Consider the following 20183-nt stretch of genomic DNA (forward strand, 5'->3'; position numbering starts at 1 on the left):
TCTTATGAAAATGAAAGAAGAGGCACAGCTGCCTTATTGTAAGATAGCTTTCCTTCTCATTTTTCTCTCATCATCTATGGTACTGTGATTAGTCTGGGGGTTTTGCTGGGTTTGTTTTGCTTTCATCCCCATTTGCACCAGCTGTAAGAGACACCAGCTTTTTCAGTAGTCTTGTCTTCCTTGTGGAGGGATTTTTCTTGACCACCTCTGACAGGGCAGCAGCACTGGCTGAGTTCCCTACAGGGTCCAAGTATTTGTGTGTTGTGTTTGATGAAAACAGATGTGGCCTTTAGGGTCCTAGCATTCCTCTTCCAGTCTGGGATTAGTGTTTGAGGGGCCACCTTCTTGGTTCTACTGTGTCCAAATGGTTTTCAAAGTAATGTTTGTACACTGGAAGGATTCCTGGGAGAAGTACCTGGTGTGTAATAATGGTATTTGTGAGACCATGTGGCCTCCTCTAGAAAGCTGATAATTCTCTCTTCAACTGCTGACGTTCTCTGAGTCAGTATGAATTGTGTCTCAGATTAAAATCAACAGCAGACAAGATATTTTTGTGTGAAGTTTCTCTGGGAGTGAACAGAAGTTTCAATTTTGTCATATATTCCTATGTCTGTATGCAATGATTATTTTCTGATGCATAAAAACTGCTGTTCACCAGGTGAACACCAGGTCCTCCACAAGGACACCAAGGCTGCTGAAAAGGGTAGGAGTCTCAGATAAACAAGTATGCATTTAGTTTCCATTCTTTTTGCCCTGGAATTTAACATAAACATGTTAAATGTAATAAGCACATCCTGTTTCCTTTTGTAACAGTAGGATACCATTCAGCCAGGTAATCAGGTTATTGATAAATTATCAAGTGCCTGTTTTCTGAAAGGGAAAGTAATGCAAATGCCATTCAGTTTCCAAGGCCAGAGGAAAGCATATTCTCCATGCACTGCAATTTCACTAATTTTCTTTTCTTCTAGATGCCACTTTCCTGGGTTGTTAGTCATGAGTCTGAAATGAATGTAGCTATAATGAATTTTGTCTGTGATCAGAGCATTCATCAGAAAAACAGACGGTGATGTTGTATGTCAGGTTCAGCCTGTGTGCCTTTGCAGAACTTGTTCTCTGGGGATATAAACCTATGGGAGAATATAAATTATTAGCTAAAGAGAAAAAAGACTGATTCACTAAGAGACTATAGAGATATATAGCAGGGTTGTGTGTATTACAGTATGTCAGACAAGACACAAGGCTTTGCCAGAGAAAGGTAAATGACATTTACTTTACATTCACCATTGTTTTCCATACCAGACACTTGTTTCTGGATCCTTAGGGCTTCTGGGGTGGAAGTTGAGAAATTATTCAGTTAATGTCAGACCTGGAGAAGTGCTAAAAGAAGACCTTTTAGCAGCTACACTATGTCACTGTGCCAGTGTAATAAGCTGGCTGTGGCCTGCTGCCAGGTGGTGTTCTGTCCTTTGTCACCAGTGTTTTCCAGAGGTGCCACCAGTTTGGCTGCTGGGCTCAGCTGTGTAGTGACTGATCCAAGTGTTATATCTTTATGCAGTATACATTTAATGACAAAAGTTTTGCTAAGAGGAATAGTTCAATTTTAAATCCACCTTTTTTTTTTCCTCCTGCTTTCCCCAGAGCTGTGACTGAGAGTATAAACCAGCTCATCACACTGTGCACCCAGCAAGCTCCAGGGCAGAAGGAATGTGATAATGCACTCAGAGAACTGGAGGTATTACTCTATTTCAAAAGTTCTTATATTGTTCCCTTTATGTTCTGTGTCTGAATAGCTCCTGTTACTGTCCTCTCACTTCATCTGTGGCAGGGGTTTTAACTGTGTACAAGGTGAGCATGGAACCCATATAAACATCTGCTAGGTTTGGCCAGAATGAAATTTGCTGCCCTGTCCCCATCTCCTCTGTCCTGCCCTCCAAAGATGCACTTTAGTCCCTATTATTCATACTTACTGTAACTTAAGGAAGAATCATGACAAGATGGACATTCCTACTACCACCAGTGCACCTGGAGGGAGCTGCAGTATCTTGGTTTTTCCACTTGCAAGAAGTTGTTGCTGACATCCCACTTTAGGATGATGCTTGCAATCTTCTACCTTGACTTTTCTCAGTGTAGATTTTTAATGCCTTGTTTCTGCCTTCCCTGCCAAACTGATACAATGTGTGTGTCAGTACAGGCTCTTGCAAGATAAGTTCTTGATCCTGAGTGAAAGGTTTGGCTGGCTAAATAATGGGTCAGTTGAGAGACCTCCACTGATCACAGACAGGCCACTGTCAGTAGTAGGAAATAATCTTTTAATTTAAACTAGATATTTATTGTTTACTGTCAAGGTCAAAACATCAAGGGGTTACTGGCCTGTGTGGAGAGCATAAAATACCATTAAACTTTTTATTTCCAGCCCTTAGTGTCACAAGGATACAAAAGTCATTCCAGGATATTGTGATTTTTCTTAATATGCAAGTCCATATTGATTTCACTTTCATCAGAAGGATTAAAAGTCTTTTCTGCATGATATTTGGCAGTAAAATAGTGTTCCTTAAGACTTGAAAAAAGGCGTGCTACAGATATTTTAATGTATAAAAGAATTAGCCTCCTGCATTTTGCAACTTTTTACAAGTTTAGTTATCTGACTGCATTCATTCTTCTCAATGAATATGTGACTGATTGTCACATTGTTATATTCAGGACTCAGAATCACCTCAAAAAAAGAAATTAAACCCAACTATATGTAGTTTCCTGACAGAAAATTTTCCTGTGTTGGGGGAATCTGACACTGTAAGAGGCAGGCAGGTGGTGGATGTGTACTCAGTTCAGTACCCCTTTGTGTTTCCAGACAGTGCTCCACAAATGGCAGCTGTTTTTCTTATCACTTCTTTAAATCTGGTTATGAAATTTAAAATAGTACTGAAAACATGTGTTACACTGTTGACACCTGACAGAAAACCAGATTGCCTCATGTCAAGCTGAGCACCTCTGACCATATATCACTCATCACAAACACGAGGTAAACCTGAATTTCCAAGAGATTGGTGGTGCACAAACATGGAGTTCCCAGCGCTCAGTTCCTGTCAGGTGTGGTTTCCTGCATGGCACACCCTTGGGGAGTGTGTAGCTTTGGCTGCTTGCTGGAGACAAGCATGGAAGATTACACTGGGATAAACAGAATAGGCAGGATGGTCTGTGTTCTTCTCAGCTCAGTATTTCAGACTGTCAGTAATCAGTTGCTTTCATTATTTCAGACAGTTAAGGGAATGCTGGATAACCCCAATGAGCCTGTGAGTGATCTCTCATATTTTGATTGTATTGAGGGCGTCATGGAAAACTCCAAGGTAATTTCTTTTTTCCACCTCTGTGTCTGTTATAAAATATGTTTGGATTTTCAAGAGTTTCCACATGCATATTGAACATTAGAGGTGCAGTCAGTGTTTATAGCTAACATGTCTGCTACACTCCTTGATAAACTCTGCCTGAGATAGGTCTCTTAGAGGTGATTTCAGGTCTTGGTCACTTAGAAGGTGTATTGCCTCAGTAAGAAATTTTTAATTAAGTGACAGGTACACAATGCTCTGAAAGCTTCTCCTCTCTCCCTCCCTCTCCTGTGCACTAGACAGCATGTCATACTTTGGGTGCTGTATTTTGACTGCAGCTATGTTAGAACAGCCCAAAGTATGAATGGGAGGGCTTGACAATGAAATCCCCTTGTATTGTGCTGTGCAGAACAGCTCTGCCAAATGTCTGAGCAGTCCAGACACCCCACCACATCAGAAAACCTGTGGGAAACCTCTTCAATTACTTTTAATCAAACTCTGCTGTACATTTTCCTTTGAAGCTGGCTTTTGTGTCCTTATTATTTGATTTGTTGGAATGATCTCTTATTCCTTCTTCCGTAAAAGAAAAAGAAAGTACCTAATGGATGTGTGTGTCATCTTGCATCTAATGCTCTACTGCAGTCAGAGCTCATTTTGGATTTTAAATCCAAGTGAACTGAATTCAGTGGGACATAATGTGGGAATTGATGTGCATTCTGACCCTAAGATGGTTCCAGAAGTCTAGGTGCAGTTTCATTCCCACTGAGCTTCAGTGAGTTTGGTTACAAAGATGATCCTGTAGGTGTCAACAGCATCTGCAGGATTGCCATGCAGGCTGCATGAAATGCACCTAGTGCCAGGTCAGCTGTTTTGACTAATGGATGACAGCAAAGTGAATGAGGGGTAATTCTGCACCCTCTCAGTCACTTGAGCTGCAGCAGTGTTCTGTTCCCTGTCAGTCCAGTGTTGGTGTGCATGCCTGATCCCTCACACCACACAGAGCAATGAGCCCACTTCAGTGATGTCTAAAAATTCTGAAGCTGAGTCCAGGGATTTTATGGGCCAAAATTGGTTTCAGGCCAGCAATTGCTTGCCTCTAAGTGGAAGGGATGGATATCTGGAAGATAACTTTGTTTTTTTAATTTCTGAGGTTCTTGGAGAATCAATGGCAGGCATTTCCCAGAATGCAAAGACTGGGGATCTTCTAGTCTTTGGAGAATGTGTTGGAGTTGCATCCAAGGCTCTTTGTGGCCTCACAGAGGCAGCAGCTCAGGTAAGAGACTGAAGGCTGTAAAGCAATTAAGTTTTTATGTTTTAGCAAGCTCATGTTCTGGGTCTGTAATCTGAAATTCACTTCCCTGTGGTCAAGCAAGTGATGAGTTTGTATTACACAGTGTGTTCTGTGTAAATCACAGAAATTGCACAAACTGCAGGAGGAGCAGAGTGCAATAACATGAGTATTTTCTAAGGAAGCTTTGCTGAGGATAAAGCAAAGCTGCAGCATATGGAATTCATGTTTCTAGCTCAAGCTCAGAACTGTTATATCATAGAGAAATGCACAAAAAAGCCACAATTAAAAGTAATGAATCAAGTTCGAGTTTGTAGAAGTTCTTAAGGAGCACTACAAGTTTCAGACATTGGAACTAAGAAGAAACCTGTTTCAGCTGTTCAGATACTTATGGAGTAACTAAAGTTTTAAATTAGGGTCTGATTTCTTTGGTTTCACTGATCTGATAACTGAGTGAACTATAAAGAGCTGATACAGTCACCTTGATGAAGGATTTGGCTGTGGGGAATCATGCTCTGCATCTGAAAACCTCTTCTTAATTTCCCCAAATGTATAACGCCTTGCTATGGACTAAATCTCCTCCACATCTAACTCTGAGTTGCCTTACTGGCATATTAAGGTGACAGATAATTGTACCTGTAATAGATATGAGGAATCTTCATACATGATTGTGTCAGTTCAGATAAATTGTGGTTGTTGAGAGGCATGAAACTTATACCTGAGAGAGGAGGTAAAGTTGGCCATCAGACACCTTGAGCTGCAGTGAGACCAGCAGCTGCAGGCCTGGTGGGATCTGCACTCAGCAGAAGTGCCATTGCTGGATTGCTTTTACAGTCTTGACAAAAACCTCCGCTGCCTCCAACTGTGGCTAATACAGTAAATAATTGCCAGTACCTGTAATCTTTAAAGCTCTCTCCATTGGCTGTGCAAGTGACAAGCAATGCTTTCAGGAACAGCACTTCTCTAAGCAGTGGACTATTAGTTTTGTTTCAACTAATTAAATTTTGCAAGTGTAAGGATATGTTTTCTTGGTTTCAGTGGATTCTGGCGTTGTATTGCTAAAAACAAATGGTAATTGTATTTCACAGTATGATTTCTGAATAATCTCTGACCACCATGTGCTATGACATATGGCCAGCTTACCAGAGATCCTACACACAATTAACATGACTTAATAGGATTGTTTTCCTCTTTTCCCCATTTGTAGGCTGCTTACCTGGTCGGTATCTCAGATCCAAACAGCCAGGCTGGTCAGCAGGGCCTCGTTGACCCAATCCAGTTTGCCCGTGCCAACCAAGCGATCCAGATGGCCTGTCAGAACCTGGTGGATCCAGCGAGCAGCCCATCCCAGGTGATGCAGAGAGACCATCCCTGTTGGGACACAGGACTTTGCTTTGTTCCTGTCCATTCTGAGGAGTTTTGGTTGGACTCTGTTGCCTGGCTTTGGATGCTGGTGTTGCAGAGCTGCAGTGTGGTTACTGTCCCACAGTAACCTCATTGTGCCTGTTCTGTGCTGGTTTTTACAGGTCCTAAACATTGTGCCTGTTCTGTGCTGGTTTTTACAGGTCCTAAACATTGTGGTTTAAGACATTATTCCTGTTCTGTGCTGGTTTTTACAGGTCTTATCAGCTGCCACCATCGTGGCCAAACACACGTCTGCTCTGTGCAACGCCTGTCGCATTGCTTCATCAAAAACAGCAAATCCTGTTGCCAAGAGACACTTTGTGCAATCTGCCAAGGAAGTTGCAAACAGCACTGCTAACCTGGTTAAAACTATCAAGGTACAAATGCTGCTCAGTTGTGCTTTCTTCCTCCTTTGTGATTTAGAGGGTTTTCTTGTTTGGTTTATCCCCCCTGTTGAGACAAAATCAGAACAGTTATAAATATCTTTTTATATTCTTGGGCATGCATGCTTTAAAAAATCACTAATTAAATTTTTGAAGATCTGAATTGGAAAACATGTTCAATGGCATAACTGCTGAATTCAAGTTGAAAAAATTGGGCAGTTTTAATATTAGGAGAGGCAGCTGGCCCACCAGTATGATGGGATTGATGTATTTAATGATCTTGCACTATAAGAATGATCTGCAAACAACTGAATGTGAAGGTTTTTAATGGTGTTAAGTTCTCCAGTATATGGAGGCTTTTGGAGCTGTTTCTGACAGCTTTAACTTAACATTAAAGGGAAAAAAAAAGGAATAAATAATAGTGGGAACCAAAAAGAAGCCATTTATGTTGCTAGTAGTCTCTTAATAGTAACCTTTCATTTTCCAGATTCCTTCCAGCAATTTGGTAGGGAGTAGGTTTTTCTCATGCAAGCAGAAGTAATACTTGTGAAGCTGTGGAGAATTCACAATTCTGAACCCTTCTGGAAGCCATTAACTGATCTAATCTGATTTCATTAGCTGAAATGTTTATTCTGATTGTGAGAGAGATCAGTTGACTTGCATGAAAATGAGAGCAATATATTACTGGTTTGCTTAAAACAGAAATAACTAAGAATTTTCAAAACCAGTCCATAGAAAACAACCACCTTCACAAACCACAAAAAGGTGAGAGTTAGCCCCTTCCACCCTTTGGAGTGTGAGGTCCTGGGACACTTGAGAGACTTGAGTCTCATCAGAGAGAGACCTGAAAGATTCGTCAGAGTGCAATGACAGAAAACCTGCAGCAGTTTAAAGTTTAGGGTCAGTAACCAGCTGAGGAAGGAAACACTCCTAAAAGATCATATTCTTTGCATCAGTCTTGTTTGTGAAGGAGCTTTCAAATATCCTTAACATGCAGTGGTTTAAAACTAGGAAGACTTAAGCCATCTTCCTTCCATTTTGCTAAAGAAACCTGTTCAGAGAGAGCTCAATGCTGATTTCATTTCCAGGCACTGGATGGAGATTTCTCAGAGGAGAACCGCAACAAGTGCAGAACTGCCACTGCACCTTTAATAGAGGCTGTGGAAAATTTGACAGCATTTGCTTCAAACCCAGAATTTGTCAGCATCCCAGCACAGATCAGCACTGAGGTAAAGCAGGATACTGCATTTCCAGCCTCCAAAAGCTGGAAATGTTGAATTAATCCTTTGTTGGGAGAGAGTGAGTGTAAAGACCCCACAGTATTTCCTTGGGTTTCTGGGTGTTCTCAGGGCATTCTGCTGTCTTGTGTTTAACCTCTGGCCTTGGCTTTTCTACCAGCAGGATGCACAGTTTGGCTACAGTAAGTGCTGCAAGTCTGCTGTTAGCAAGGCCATACAGCACAGGGGATTTACATGTTTTAGTAGCTGGATCCTTCCATGCAATACAATAGTAAATATCCTTTGTTTTCCCTCAAGAGCAGTTTTAACAAATGGAACCTAGTTAGTTCTGACAAGAATCAAAGGGATGTCCCTGGGTTTTTTCCTTTTTGCCCACAAGTTCGCCATCCTCAAACTGTGTAACTACAGCAGAGTAGAATGTGAAGAGACTAATAAAGGATTCATTGGGTTTGGGGTTTTTCACAGGGAAAAGATAAAAAAGCAAACCCCTCAAGCTCTGTAAAAGCTTTGGAGTAGAGATCATGTGTTGTTACTGGCCCCCTAAGGGCTGCTTCCTGCTTTTGTCAGGCTCTGCTCCAGATGGCAGTATCAGATGATGCAGTAGCTGTTGCAATCTTACAGCTGTGGGGCTGTAACTGAAATCTAAATGTGTCCTCCAGGTCTGTGGTACCTGAGTTTATCAGACTATAAAATAAAATAAAATAGATACACAAATGAAAACCCAGTCAAGAGTCATCAGTCATCACTTGAAGTAAGTCTGACTGGGGAAAGGGCACATCTGTTGTTGACAAGAATTTTTGTGACAAAGTGTATTTTCAATGATATTTCTGTAGTCTGCAACTCGACAAGGCATTGTTTCTCAGCTGGGAAATGCATTTCTTGAGACATGTTTCTTAAGTATGTTTCAGAGAAAGCTGTTGGACAGATGATTTTTGTTCTGTGTTGACTATCTGTGAATATAATAGTACAATGGAGGAGATTATAATTCCATTTTAACGCTGTTAATTAAATAGACTTTTAGGAGCACAAAGTGTGGATGAACTCGAACAATAATTCAGATATTCCTTCTGTTCTTATACCTTCCTGACCACAGGGATCACAAGCACAGGAGCCAATTCTGGTTTCTGCTAGGACAATGTTGGAGAGCTCATCTTTGTTGATCAAAACTGCCCGTTCTCTGGCTATCAATCCCAAAGACCCTCCTACATGGTCTGTACTAGCAGGGCATTCCCATACAGTCTCAGATTCTATCAAGAGTCTTATTACCTCTATCAGGTATGTCTTTTATAGTAATTGAGCAACTGTTCATAAAGAAAAACGCCATATGGCCATTAGCACTGTGTTCTTTTTCTCTGATGGAAATTACTCTGTGATGCACAATATCTCCCCAGTTACACTGGGTGTTTAATCATAATTGATGACTGCAGCACCCTGCAGCACAGGGCTGTTCTGTGTTTGTGTTCTGTTTTCCTTCTCTGGTTCCACCCCTAATTCACTCTAAGGTAAAAGTAATAATGAATGCTGTGGAAAGTGAACACTAGCCAATATTACCTCCATGTAGATCGTGTAGCAACATATGGGAAATGGGTTTTTTGGTTTGTTTTTTTTTTGTTTCTTTTTTTTTTAAGAGGTCCTGTGTGCATTCAGGAAAGACCCTGCTCCTTGCCATTGTGCTCAGCTGAGTGTTTGTCTTGCAGGGACAAGGCCCCCGGGCAGCGCGAGTGTGATTTCTCCATCGATGGCATCAACAGGTGCATCAGGGACATTGAGCAGGCCTCGCTCGCTGCTGTGAGCCAGAGCCTGGCCACCAGGGATGACATCTCTGTGGAGGTGAGGCAGAGAGCAGGCACAAACACAGCAGTGCTGGACACCCTGCTGCTCAACCACAGCACAATCCACTGCCAGGGAAGGGAGAAATGTCCTTACTGGGGTCTTTCTAGGCAAAGCCATACACAGACAGAAGTGTATCACTTCTTCAACAATCCCAAAATCACCAGGGAGTAGTAGGGGTGAAAGTAGTTATTTTTTACTGCCACCCACATGTTACTGACTCCCTGTGCTGATATGACAGACTGACAGAGTTTTTGTGGTGCCTTGCCATGTGGAAGCCAGGATTAGTTTCTGAAGATTTTTAATAAATTTGTTTCTGAAGCTGGTCTGTTACTAGAAGTCCAATGACATAAATATCAATGTTCTTTATTCTTAATGCCCAGTTTGTCCTTTGATAAGTGAAATTTGAAGTTGATATTGATATGTTCTCTTAAAGAAAGCTTCCTTCTCTGCCCTCTTCAGTGTGTCAACTCACACTGAGATTCTCATCTTGGTATTCATGTATTTGCACACTGTTGCTTCTTGAACTGACATGTTTATTGCAGTGGTTCCTTTGGGCTGTAACACTGCATACTAGAAACGTGTCAGACCAAATGAAGCTGTGCAAAAGAAGTCATTGCAGGAAATATGTTATCATTCATTTTAATTGAAATGCAGTTATTGTGTTCACCATGTTGAACTGAAGTAAATGTTACCAAAAATGGCAGCTATAAAGCAATAAAGGAATGTAACAAAGGGCAAAAATAATTTCTTTTTCTGTTCCCTATCATGAGAGTGACCTTAATCCTGACAGCTGCCAAGACATCAAGTGCCTCTGAATTAAAAGCCAGTATTTATGTCTTGACCAGGCCACTAATGTGCTTTTAATGTGTTTACTTCTGTCCTGCAGATTGTATTCAGGAGGTCACTCCTCATCTCTGTCCTTCAGAGATGTGACATTTTTCCTTCGCCAGTGGACTTGTCCCACTTGCTTCAAAATCTGCAGCAGAGTTTTTTGTTCTTGCATTGTATTTTTTGCTTTGAAAAATGTTTTTTCACACTTAAATCAGAGCTCCTGATAGTTTTCTGATTAGAGCAGTGATATTAATTCTTTGTCAGATCAAAAATAGCTTGGGAGGTGTCAGGGGGGCCCTAATCACATTGCAGTGAGAAAGAACACCTAGCCCTGAGTTTGCTGGTGTCAGCACTCTCTCCCCAGATCTGTCATATAAACCTAAGAGGAGCAGGCCCATCTCAGGGTTGCTGTTGTTGGAAGAGGATAAGGGAGAAGAAAGGAGCCAGTATGTGAGGAAAACTAGCAGTGTGGATTTCTGCATTCTGCCAGAGGGGGTCACTTGAACAGCTTTGAGGATGTTGGCTGGTCCAAGGGTGATTGTCAAGTGTACAACTGGATGAGAGAATAGCTGTGACAGCAACTGACAATTTCTCTCTCTTTTAGGCTCTACAGGAGCAGCTGACATCAGTTGTACAGGAAATTGGCCACCTCATTGATCCCATAGCCACTGCAGCTCGGGGAGAGGCAGCTCAGCTGGGGCACAAGGTACTGTGCTGCCATGACAGAGGCATTTGAGATCTTGGACAGCTGAATGTTAGGGGACACCCCAATCTGATGGCAGTTTCCCTTCCTATGGGAATGCAGAAGAACACATTTGTAATGAGAAAAAAAATGAAATTTTAAAATACTCAGAGCCAAGACCAAATAAAGCTTTTTACATTTTGGGCCAGAGGGGAGAAATTCTTATTGAGGTTTTTGGATAGGGGCTTTGTGTAAATGTCTCTCTCTCCTCTGCTATATGGAGTGTAAGTGGAGTCAAGCTCATGCTTGTAGGATGTCTGTCCAAAAAAACAAATGTTAGAATGCACACACCAAAAGCATATTTACCATGGTTATTGCAAGATATAGAAGTTTCTCATGTAGCAAGTTCTCATCCTGTATACTCTTGAGAGTAAAAACTGCAGAGGCAACAAAGATTGAGAGGTTCCTCCCTTGCCCAGAGGAGATGCTTTTGAGGGATGCTCTTGAATAGCATGTGGCTCCTGTGACAGTCTTGAACAGTTTGATGTAACCTCAAGGGACCATGTGCTTGTGGAGGAGGAGACCTGTGGCTTTGCAAAGGAGTTGGGCAGTGAGGGCAGACCCAATCCCTGGGCACATGATCCAAACCCAATGCTGTACACTGCAGAAGCATTGTGCTCCTTGAGCTAACCCACATCCCAGTGGTAAGCAGGGAATGTGTTTTCTGTGTTTCACCTGAGAGGTGTGGTTAATGGATTTCTGGGGTTTTGGCTTTCTTAGGTAACACAGCTGGCAAGTTACTTCGAACCCCTTGTTTCAGCTGCAGTTGGTGTGGCATCCAAGACACTGAATCATCAGCAACAGATGACTGTGTTGGACCAGAGCAAGACTCTAGCAGAATCTGCCTTACAGATACTGTATGCTGCCAAAGAAGGGGGAGGAAACCCCAAGGTAAGGTGGTTGTGTGGCATTAAGGGTGAGAGAGGAAGGCAAGAATGGCAGAAAACCCAGCACGTACCTGCTGTACAGTCAAGGGATATGATTGCAGTCCAAGTGCCAGTGACAGCTCTTCTGGTGTCTCCTGAGTGGAAACATTTCTCCAGGACAGGATTCCAGTCTTCTCACAGCATTGTCTCAGGGGACACAAAGTCAGGGTATGACAGCAGCAATCTAGGCTCTCATAGAGAAAGCAAAGGGTTAAAAAGCAGGGCTTGTCTGGTGCATGGCCCAATGGTTTGGGGACCCTTGGCAGGAGAGAGCAGCATTACACAACTCAGGTGCCATTGGTGACTTACAGAGAGCTGCTGTCTTTAGAGGACATTTAAAAAGGCTGTGGCACCTGAGGCTGAAAGTGTCATGTGCACAGTGCCTTGTAGGAGTTACCAAGTTCTGTTCTGTCTGCTTTGCTGCAGTGTTTTTACTTGCCATCTTTGCCCAGAAGTGTTAATTTCAGTGCCTTTACTGTTTTAATTTCTTATGCTTCTGATTCACACATTGTTTTGCAGAGAGAACATCTCTGAGTATCTCGGTTCTCTCATTCTGTGTCCTCCAGGCATCTCACACTCACGATGCCATCACTGAGGCTGCACAGCTGATGAAGGAGGCTGTGGATGACATCATGGTCACTTTAAATGAAGCTGCAAGTGAAGTTGGCATGGTTGGAGGTATGGTAGACTCGATTGCAGAGGCAATGACCAAGGTGAGCATAGAAATAAACCCCTTTCTCACTTTGTGTTTGAAAGCTGATCTCCATTGCAGAGCTTTGGACAAACTGGTGCTGATTTAGTGTTCAGTCGTGAAATGTTGTCACAGGAAACCTGAAGATTATTTGATTTTGCATATTGTAAAATCAAACTGATGTGGGCCATGGTGCTCACGTTTACAACCTACGTGGTTCCTGTCAGTAGAATTCCTACAAAATACTTTGTTCTGTAATATTCTGGCATTTAACTATCATCTTAGGTCAAGTGACCTCTTACTTTTGCTTCCTTTTTTTTCCCCTTATCTTTCATGTTAGTCTCTTAAATGAACAGCAGGCCAACCTTGAAGCAAGTTACTTTCGGAGAAGATGTCAAAGTCTGAAATGCTCTGCTGTGCTTTGTAATGCAATCTACTGAAGATGTATAGTTGCAAACTGTATAGAAGTTCAATCCAAATATTTGGCTTTTCCCATCCTGACTTAAAGATTAAAGACTTTAGCATATAAAGAAATCTTACATTATCTTCTGTCATGAACATTTTGGTTTGTAACTGTTGCACCTTTCTCTATTAGCTGAGAAGAGCAAATTATTTGATCTTGCATGAGAAGCAAACCTCATGCTCAAAAACTGTACTTTGCTCTGTACATTCTCTGCATCTCCCATACTCATAACCTGGGCTCAAGTATTTGCTGAGCTTCTTTGTACATCCTGGTGCACTATTTTCACTTGAGATCACAGAATTGAATATATAATACAATTTTACTGTTGCCTGTAAAGTATGCTGTTTATTGTGAATTTTTAATGCTGTGGTTTTCCCTCTGTCTTGCAGCTGGATGAAGGTACACCTCCAGATCCCAAAGGAACTTTTGTTGATTATCAGACCACTGTGGTGAAATATTCTAAAGCCATTGCTGTTACAGCACAGGAAATGGTAAGAAATTAGCTTGACAGGGTCCAAACTCTGTGTGTGTAAGGAACATGGAATTATCCGTGCAGTATTGAGACACTCTTGATCATCAAATTTTCAATAACCTCACCTCTTTGGGGGTAATGGAGCAAAAGGAGTGATGATCTTGTTCATTTGACTCTTGCATCTTAGTGGTATAATCATGGAGGGGTCCTCTACAGGAGGAGCCCTGGATTATATTGTGGCTCTTCTGCATAAAAGTTCTTTATTTGGCTCATTTTTGAGGAGAAATAAAAAGAAAACTGCATGCTTTTTCATCAGCCCATTTAACTGGGCTGAAATGCCACCTTTTGTTTATCAATGACTTTAGGATACTTTTTCACACTTACTGTTTCATATAGCCAGTGAAATAACGTCAGTGTTTTCAGAGCTCTATAAGGCTTCATGAATGAATGCAGATCAACATCCCACACTGTCCTTTTCTTTCATTTCTATGACTCACCTGGGTTTAAAAAAAGAAAAAAGTGACACCTGTTGAACTGAGGTTTTTCTTGACTTGTTTCACAGTAATGCATAATGTGTCTTCCCTTGGAACAGTACAGTGGTTGCTAATTTGTTGTTGAGAGAGTTGAGGTGACTGTTCATGAGTGCTACAGACAGGATTGTTCATGAAGTTGATTGCTCTTGCAGTCAAGACAGGTCCATGATTCTGCTATCTATGACAGTAGAAACTGGTCTAAAACTAGTTTTGTCCCAGGAATGGACCTCCATTGCTTTTACTTACATTAATTTGAGACAGAAGAACTATCTCTGTTAAAAGATAGGAATTTTCTAAAGAGAGATTCAGTTATTTGTACTGACATTCTACTGAGACATTCTGTGTCATCCTGCCTATTTCTTCTCCATCCTGTTCCCTCATCTGAGATGTGTTTTGCGTTGGTCCTCAGATTTTTTCCATTTCCATGCTTCCACATCTCAGCTGAGGCTGATGGGGATTAGCTCACCTTTGACAAAATGAGATGGCTGTGACACACAAACCCCACTTTCCTTCCCAGTCTGAATAGCTGTACCTGGCCAATGGCCCCTCTGTGTCAGAGTGAAGTATTGGCTCTAACTGCTGCTCTTGGATTCCTCGGTATCTGCAGCACCTGCCCAGTTGCCATGACTCTAATAAAGCATGTTTGCTTGAGTTTCCTCTGGAATTCTTGCTGGAGGACACGTCCCTTCCATGGCAAGAAGATTACCCCATTTTATCAGCGTGGCCAAACAGATGAGTGTGCTTCTAATCTGGGGTGTATTAACAAGTTATTCTCATGCCTGTCAATTTTCTGTTTCTCTTGCCTGTGTTCTTTTTGCAGATGACTAAGTCGGTTACTAACCCGGAGGAGCTGGGAGGACTGGCATCGCAAATGACCAATGACTATGGGCATTTGGCTCTGCAGGGCCGAATGGCTGCAGCTACGGCAGAACCAGAGGAGGTCTGCAGCTTTTAGACCTCTTCATTCTCTGTACATGGTGGTGTTAACAAGGGTGTTCTTTTACTGTGAAGAGCACAGTAAAGGTGACAAGCCTTGTTATAAGAATTGCCCAGTCAAAAAACAGAAATCCGTTGTCAAAACCTCTGTCTGGCTTTAGAAAGAAACACCTCGGGATAAAAGTGGATAATTCCATAGACCACAACAGAACCTCCTAAATTACTTGGAGCTTTCACTTACACGCAACTTGCAAATACAATGAAAACTCTTAAAACTCTTAACTTGTTACTATGTGGCTTTCCTTCAATCTTGCATGTTTTGACAAGTTACAAATATTTATATGCTTTTTTTATCTCGCCTGTAAGTGATTTTAAGTACACCTTGCTGTCCTAAAACTGAGATTCATGCAAGCAGTCGGAGCACAAATGCCTTTTGCTGAAGGACATCATCCATAGCTCAGAGTTGGAATGTGATGTGGGAGAAGTATCTTACTTGCCTCGTGCTAAGTGAGGAGGATGGGCTGTTTGCCTCAGTTGCATTAACCTGTTGTGGGAGTTGCTGCATCTTCTCTGAGCACAACTGCACAGCCCTTCCATCCCCCTCTTCTTACTGGAGCATAGACAAACTTTGTCAAGATGGGGTAGAGGATATCTCACCTTCTCCAGATGTATCAGATTATCTACATAAAAGTCTTTTAAAGCGTTTTTGACTTTGTGCTTACACATCCTGCTGATAGACTTAAGTGTTTTGTGCTCATCAGCTACATGAAAAGCAATGCCTTGCACTTGGCTCAATATTGTTAAATTGAATTACGATTTCTGCATGTTACTTTGTGCCTGAGGTTAAAATAATTCCATTTGTGATACTAATGGCTGTGATTCCTGCTCATGTATTAATCCCAAATCACACTGGAATGAGGGCATACATGCAGGGACTACAGCTATCATGTTTCAAAACAGGGACTGCACATATTAAGATGTGGGATTATTAATAAATCAGAAGAAGTAATAGCAGAATTTTCCCCATTTCAGTGATCCACATGGATGTGATAGATTCTGGAGAGTGAAGACTGTGCAAGGTTCAAAACCAAGCAAAGAGAATCACATACTTACTTTTTGACCCAGTTTCAGCAGTGAACAGTATAATGTGCTTTTACCTGTTGAACATACCTTGAGTACAGCTCATGCTGGCAGGGCAGTTCTGGACGATGCAGTAGCATTGTTTAAATGTGAAGTTGCTTGAATTATGTCCCTTTGACTCAGTTACCTACCTTACCCTTCTCTTTCTGAGTCATTCCTGCCCTGTAGCCTTTATAGGGTTGTGCTTCATGTGTAGATGGAATTACATCTGTGCTTTTTTTCTGATCTTTGGAGAGGATATAGTGGTGGGCAGAATATTGATATTCACCAGAGAGATGGTGTTTCCATTTCTGTCGACACAGTGTACCAGCATGACATTTATTTATTTGCTTTCTTCCTTTTTCCCTGTGCCTTCTTTGCCATCTAGATCGGGTTCCAGATCAGGACTCGGGTGCAGGAGCTTGGCCATGGGTGTATATTTCTTGTGCAAAAAGCTGGAGCTCTCCAGATTTGCCCTACAGACAGCTACACCAAAAGGGAGTTGATAGAATGTGCTCGTGCTGTCACAGAAAAGGTAGGCTCCTTTCCTTGTTACCCCACAGCGTTTGTCTACCCAGCTTCCACTGGGAGTAAACCAGTCAAACTGGATTCAGGAAAGTGTTTCTTTTAACTTTGCACTGTAGTACAATAGTGTCTGAATTACCCAAAGGTCTTGCTTCTCTTTCAAGCATTCAGTGTTCATGTGCTGGATTAGCCCATGATTAGTCCTTCCTCAGGCCTTGCAATAAAACTTCAACCTCCTGTCAGAGGGAGATTGTTTTGGACCAATATCCTAAGATGTGAGATGGCTCTTGTGCCTTATGAGGCACTCCCTGGCCACAGTTACTGTGAGGTTGGTCAGTGACACGTGGTTTCATGCAGCAATGTTCTCTCCTTTTAGGACAGAAGTAACTGCCTAGAACTGCATCTTCAAACTCTGGGGCTTCTTGTTCCTTGGAAACATCCCCTTCAAATAAATGGCCTGGGTAGTTTTGTTGAACCCTTTTGATGGCATCTCTCTCCTTTTATTGGACATGAACATTGAGAGTTGGTGCCAGCAGTTTTCAGATCTCACCAAACACCATTGGTTCAGCCTGTGTGAATGTGCTCTCAGCTGTACCAGTTTCATGATGTATCCCAGGAGTAGTGACAATTCCAAATTTAGACAGGGGTAGACAATACCTAGTAATTCAAGTTAAAGCTGATAAGGGAGTACTAATGATTCACAGAACCAACTTTCTTTCAATAACCACCTTGTTGCTTTTTGCTGTTTCTAGGTCTCCTTGGTTTTGTCTGCCCTCCAGGCAGGGAACAAAGGCACACAAGCCTGTATTACTGCAGCCAGTGCTGTGTCTGGGATAATTGCAGATCTGGACACCACTATCATGTTTGCTACTGCTGGAACCCTTAATGCTGAGAACAATGAATCATTTGCAGATCATAGGTCAGTGTTGCTGAAAAAGATGGAAGAGTGCATGCCCAGGGGAACAGTGGAACTGGCAGAAGAGACTGGGACATGGAGATAAATTTTTACCTTTTTGGATTCCTGTGAATGAAATTGAATGAGGCAGGGGAGTGAGAGGAGGAATAGGAAACCTGGAATGTGACTTGTTTGTGAACTGCACACTCAAAATTATTTCTTCTTTTACCTAAATGTTGCTTTGGATTTGTTGTCCTGACATGTCAAAATACAGATACGGGTGGGAGGGGGTGGGGAACCCTGACCAGGACACACTCTCTGTTCATGCTCCCATTCTTCCTTCTACCTTCCTCACCTGTGATTACTTTAGTTTTTCTCATAATATGCTGATTATTATGGATGTTCATCAGCTGGTACTTCTCTCACAGCATGGCCAGATTTTGTTTTAGTATTCAAATACAATGATCTCCCACGCTACTGCCCAATCTCCTCCTTTTCAAGATGAGCTCATTTTATTACAATGCCCTGCATTTGCCCCAAATGCTCTGCTGCTGTTTTAATAGTTGCTTTTGGGTTTGTTTTTTTTTTAACTTACACCCTTGACCTGTGTTGTTATGAAGGGACATTGGTATGATGATTTAGATCAGCTCTTTCATGTTAGTCACCATAACTCTGGAAAACACATTTTCCCCCTCTTCTCATTTTCCACTCCTTCCCTCCTTCCTCTTCCTTTGCTACAGGGAAAATATCCTGAAAACAGCAAAAGCTTTAGTTGAAGACACAAAATTGTTGGTTTCTGGTGCTGCCTCAAGTCAGGACAAACTGGCCCAAGCAGCTCAGTCATCAGCTAACACCATCACTCAGCTTGCTGAGGTAGTAAAATTGGGAGCAGCTAGCTTGGGATCTGATGATCCTGAAACACAGGTGAGATGTTTTAAGATTTTCTGATACTCTTACAGAGAACAGTTTTCATCTGGTAGAACTTTGTGTGATTTAATGCTTTTAAGAAACACAATATGGTCCATCTCCTCTGGGAGTTTTCTGGGTTTACGCAGATATCACTTGTTTAGAATACAGTCAAAAGGCTCAAGCATTGATTGGAACTAGTCAGGCCTTTGTGGAATCCTTCTGCTTTTATTTCACTGCTGAGTTCCAGCTGGGATGCTTCTGGCAAAGTATGTGGCTCATTTTTACTAACTTGTGATTGGAACTCTGGCTCATCCCAATTTTGTTCTGAAGAGCTTGCAGGGCTTTAAAGCTGCTTTATCCAGCTTATGTCTGGACTGTGCTGTGTATTATTTGTGTAGACTGACAAACTCTTGCTGTTCTCCAGCTATATGTGTCCTGTTTTTCAATTAACTCCACACTTTTTCATGTGGATAATCCCTAATATTTCTTCAGTTTCTTGTTTGGATCTCAGTAAAATGGAGGCAGGCAAGCATATTGCAGATGTTTGAAAAAGACACAGATTTTTTTTTTTTAGGTGTGCTCTGAAAATCACACCCTCACACTTTATTGCCTGAGCCTTATGGCTGTTTCTCATTCCACAGGTTGTTCTGATCAATGCTATCAAGGATGTTGCAAAGGCCCTTTCTGATCTCATTAGTGCTACCAAAGGGGCTGCCAGCAAACCAGCAGATGATCCATCCATGTACCAGCTGAAAGGTGCTGCCAAGGTAAAACCTTAGTCTTAAATTTTATTTGCAAGTGTCTCTGCAATCACATTTGATAAACATGTGGAATTTTGACTTCAGCAATTTCTAATTGCCTGAAAACTCCTTTATTTGTTTAATTTTCATGGTATCATGGCCAACACAAGAGTTGGTATTTTGTCCTGTAACAAGTAGAATTCATGAAGTCTCTTTGGTCCTATTAGAACTGACAATGCTCCCCAGCTTGCCTTGCTCCATACCCTGAAAACAGGAGGAAAGATTCACTTTTTTTTTTTTTGCTTTGCTTCTCTTCTTCAGGTGATGGTAACAAATGTCACATCCCTCTTGAAGACTGTTAAAGCAGTAGAAGATGAAGCTACTCGAGGGACAAGAGCCCTTGAGGCCACAATTGAGTACATCAAACAGGAGCTCACGGTACAGAACTGAATTGTTGTAGTGGCTTTTGCAAATGTGTCCTTACACACAGCTGGGAGCAATTGCTTCCTTTTTCATTAGACCTTCAGCTTTCAGTACAGATACTGTTTTCTGTCTGATGCTTTTCACTTTTTTTTCATCCTGGCTTTGGTAGTGTCTCCTCAACATCACTCTCATACTGTGTCTGCAGTTGAAACTTGTTTCTATTTTTCCCTTATTGTGGAATGATTGTACCTGTGATACATGGCCTGCTATGGATATCCTGTGTAAGCAGGAATTAATGATAGTGTGCAATTCTCTCTCAAATTCGGTGTTCTACCATGAGAATCGTTTTCCTACCTCTTAAGACATAGAAGTATATTTAGGGGTTTTTCTTTACTAGCATAATCATGAATGACATAAATTAATACCTGCATGATTGTGAAGAAGCCTGACTTTTTTCTTCCTCTACTTACAGTCCATTTTTGTTAAAAAAACCCTATAGACAATCTTCA

The 20183-nt window shown here is 41.7% G+C and overlaps 1 protein-coding gene across 2 annotated transcripts in view; it reads left to right on the plus strand.

Annotated features, from left to right (window-relative positions):
• TLN2 (talin 2) overlaps positions 1–20183 on the plus strand; it is a 137972-nt gene that overhangs the window by 93207 nt on the left and 24582 nt on the right. For both annotated transcript variants that reach the window (XM_031061004.1, XM_031061005.1), the window contains 18 exons: positions 1639–1732; positions 3255–3344; positions 4474–4596; positions 5819–5962; positions 6231–6392; positions 7487–7627; positions 8730–8911; positions 9334–9466; positions 10905–11006; positions 11763–11933; positions 12535–12681; positions 13512–13613; positions 14948–15067; positions 16571–16717; positions 17460–17626; positions 18343–18526; positions 19153–19278; positions 19573–19689. In XM_031061004.1, the coding sequence (XP_030916864.1) occupies positions 1639–1732; positions 3255–3344; positions 4474–4596; positions 5819–5962; positions 6231–6392; positions 7487–7627; positions 8730–8911; positions 9334–9466; positions 10905–11006; positions 11763–11933; positions 12535–12681; positions 13512–13613; positions 14948–15067; positions 16571–16717; positions 17460–17626; positions 18343–18526; positions 19153–19278; positions 19573–19689 (2452 nt within the window). The remainder of the gene's footprint in view (positions 1–1638; positions 1733–3254; positions 3345–4473; positions 4597–5818; positions 5963–6230; positions 6393–7486; positions 7628–8729; positions 8912–9333; positions 9467–10904; positions 11007–11762; positions 11934–12534; positions 12682–13511; positions 13614–14947; positions 15068–16570; positions 16718–17459; positions 17627–18342; positions 18527–19152; positions 19279–19572; positions 19690–20183) is intronic.

This window comes from Geospiza fortis, unplaced genomic scaffold, assembly GCF_000277835.1.
Source record: "Geospiza fortis unplaced genomic scaffold, GeoFor_1.0 scaffold317, whole genome shotgun sequence".
Classification (NCBI taxonomy): domain Eukaryota; kingdom Metazoa; phylum Chordata; class Aves; order Passeriformes; family Thraupidae; genus Geospiza; species Geospiza fortis.